General features: G+C 35.2%; 1 protein-coding gene across 1 annotated transcript; it reads left to right on the plus strand.

Moving 5' to 3' along the window:
- On the plus strand, positions 1 to 1,938 carry LOC145001988 (uncharacterized). The gene is made up of 2 exons (XM_078961306.1): positions 1 to 803; positions 874 to 1,938. Exons 1-2 carry the CDS (start codon positions 4 to 6, stop codon positions 1,910 to 1,912), a joined length of 1,839 nt encoding a protein of 612 aa, XP_078817432.1. The 5' UTR covers positions 1 to 3; the 3' UTR covers positions 1,913 to 1,938.
- The last annotated feature ends 1,339 nt before the right edge of the window (positions 1,939 to 3,277 follow it).

A 3,277-nucleotide genomic window follows, 5' to 3' on the forward strand; every position in this document is an offset into this window, starting at 1 on the left:
GATATGGAAGACATTAACCATTTTAGTCATAAAGACCATCCATTAATGGTTGTCAACATTGAGACGATTGTTGGTGCTAGTTTCGAAAATGGTGATGAGAAACCAGAAGCCATAAGTTGCTATGCATGTCAAAAACACATATCAAGTGGTTTTGTCTACGGTTGCACCCAATGTCGTTACTTTATGCATAAAGCATGTGCACAACTTCCGCCTACTATTGACCACCATTCCTTATATAAGCAACCTCTTACACTAGTCGATTGTAAAGCCATGCATTTCAGAACTTGGCATTGTGACGTGTGTCGTCAAAACAAAGTTTTAGGGCTTTTCTATTCCTTTATGAAACATGACAACATTTATTCGTTTACAGCTTGCATTGATTGTTGTGTTGTTGAGCTTGTTCATAAGGCAGAAATCGATGCTATCAAGGAGGAGGCAAGGATCAAGATTGAACATGAAGGACACCCACAACACACTTTGACCCTCCAGTTAAGACCTGGTGCATTCCGTTGTGATGCTTGCAATGCTAAGAATGAAGGATTATTCTATCAGTGTGATAGTTGTGACTTTTGGATCCACAAGACGTGTGCTTCCTTAGCCCCTACCATCCATTTCCCCAACCACCTTGATCACCCACTCACTCTTGTCTATTCTCTTCCAGAAAAGTTCTTTAATTTCTCATATTATTGTGAAAGTTGCAACATATATATCCGATGGAATGAGTGGTTGTACCATTGTGCAAACTGTAGATATTTTGTGCATATCAAGTGTGCCTTAGACACAAAGCAACTTTCAACTTCAAGGTAAAACTTTTACTTTTTTTTTCTTTTTGTGTTTGTGAATGTTGTTTTAAATAAAAATATGTGGTTATAGAGATAATCCAAGTACATCTACCACGGAGGAAGACATAAATGATTCGTTGCATTTTCCCATGTCACAAGTTTTTACGGATCCACTGAAATTACTACATTTTGAAAAGACAAGTCAAGATGATGATGGAGAAACTAATATTAACCATTGGAGTCATGGTCATCCTTTAATCCTTAATGTTGAACCTTACCCTAACATGTCTGATATCAACTGTAGTGATCCGATAGAGGTATGTCATGGGTGTGTACGACCCCTCTCCTTTCCATACTATAGTTGCAAAGATGGATGTTCATTCACTCTCCACAAATATTGCGTTGAGTTACCACTCAAATTACAACATCCACTTCACCAGGATCATTCGCTTGACTTGATAAACACATGGGGACAACAAATTTACTGTAGATGCAATAGCTGTGGTAGCTTTGGCAACACGTTTTTATACAGATGTGAAACTTGCAAGTTCAACCTCGATGTCAATTGTGCCTTTCTACCTAGAACCATCAAACACAAATCCCACAAGCATCCTCTTATCCAAGTTATGGATCCTGACCCTCTTTGTAATGCTTGCAACATGTGGTATGATCATATAAGCTATGCTTGTAAGCCTTGCAACTTCATATTGGACATGTATTGTGTAATGAGATCACCAGATTCCCTTGGTCATAGGTATTGCAAAGGACATGAAATTCCATTGACATATCCCCCAGTCATGGATCATCCTGAAGATTTCTATTGTGATATTTGTGAGGAAGAAATGCACCCCAAGTTACCCCTCTATTATTGTGGAAAATGCAAAAATTCTTTTCACCTTTATTGCATTAATCGATTTAAGTGTTTTGCAAACGTTTTCCACGAAGGCACCTTCAATGTTCCCTATCATAAACATCCATTAACATATGTCCGAAGAAAGAAAACGCCCAAGTATGTGTGTTGTAATTGTAATCAAGATATTAATGGTTGTTTGATCCTAGAATGTCAGAGTAGAGTCTGTAGTTTCAATATATGCTTTGAATGTGATTATAATAAGGAAATGGATCCTTAATCATGTCATATGATTAGGAACTAAGAAAGGGCCATATATGTCATTGTTTCAATAAATTATGAATATATATGTTGGTTTTCTCTTCTTATTGTCTTATATTCAACAACTTAGTGCTCATAGCAAACTTACACATATTTTCAAAATTGTATACACCTTCTCCAAGTGTATCTTAAAGAACCATCAAATCACATAACAATTTGCAATAGTAGATCTGATCTGGATTCACTATGTGTAATAACTTTTTCAGTTAGATCCATTACATTCTTGTATTCTAATTGGATACATGCACCTGACTGACTGAAGAAAAAGAAAGAACAATAAGCCACAGGCATTATATCAAGCACCTAGTAAGTAGAATATGAAATTAAGCACGCATCAACTCTACCACCAGCTGTCGAATTTTGGATCCATAAATAAGTCCCAAAAATATTTCTCTATGTACAGGTTCCATGTGTGGTAAGAAGTAGTTGCCAACACTAAAAATAAATTGTGGTAGAAAGTCATATGATTGTGTTGTATGTGGATATAAACTTAACTAAATAAAATCAAAGAGGAATAAGCATTTCATTAAGTACATGCTAGGCAAAAGGTGAAAGTACACATTCACTGATTGAAAAGAGAGCGACCTCAGTTTTTTATGCAAGAAAATGATTAGGCCAACACAAAAATCAACATAAATAATATACAAATGGCCATACGTGGAGTTCTTTATTCTAGCTCAAATTATCATTTTACAAATCTAATGGATTTTTCTTAACAAATTTCCAATTTGCTACCCACAAAAACGATTATTTACAGCTTAACCGTTGCTCCATTTCAGAAAATTACCATCTACCAAAACCTGCAATCAAGCGTTCACTTGTTTAATTAAGAACATTCTTTCTAAATATATTTCTGAAATCTATTTAGAAAGTTTTAAGAGAAAGTGAACTCCAAAATATCATCTCTAAACAATCAAAACACGTGTAGACTAACTGGGGTACGCTTTAAATTTGATTACCCCCTTGTTGCTGCACCAATTTCAATTTTTTTTGTCACTTGGGGTTGCTCAGTTTCTTACTTTTGCTTAACATTTGGGGCTACTCTGTTTTTCAAAGAGAAAGACCTAAAGAAAATTGGAGTTACGCTTTATCTCATACTTGAATTCCTCCTTTTATTCCGACAACCTTATCCACTAAGTTAACGGTTTCGATTCAAATCTCAATATGTTTCAGAAACATATCGATAAATGATAAATCATACCCTTAGTTCATTACTTAAATATGTCATAAAACTGAAACATCCATGACATATGTTAATGAAACCATAGCAACTTTTAAATGGTCAAGTATGTGTATAATAGCAGCCAAATATTATTGTTATCGT

This window comes from Lactuca saligna, chromosome 6, assembly GCF_052625555.1.
Source record: "Lactuca saligna cultivar CGN05327 chromosome 6, ASM5262555v1, whole genome shotgun sequence".
NCBI classification, from domain to species: Eukaryota; Viridiplantae; Streptophyta; class Magnoliopsida; order Asterales; family Asteraceae; genus Lactuca; species Lactuca saligna.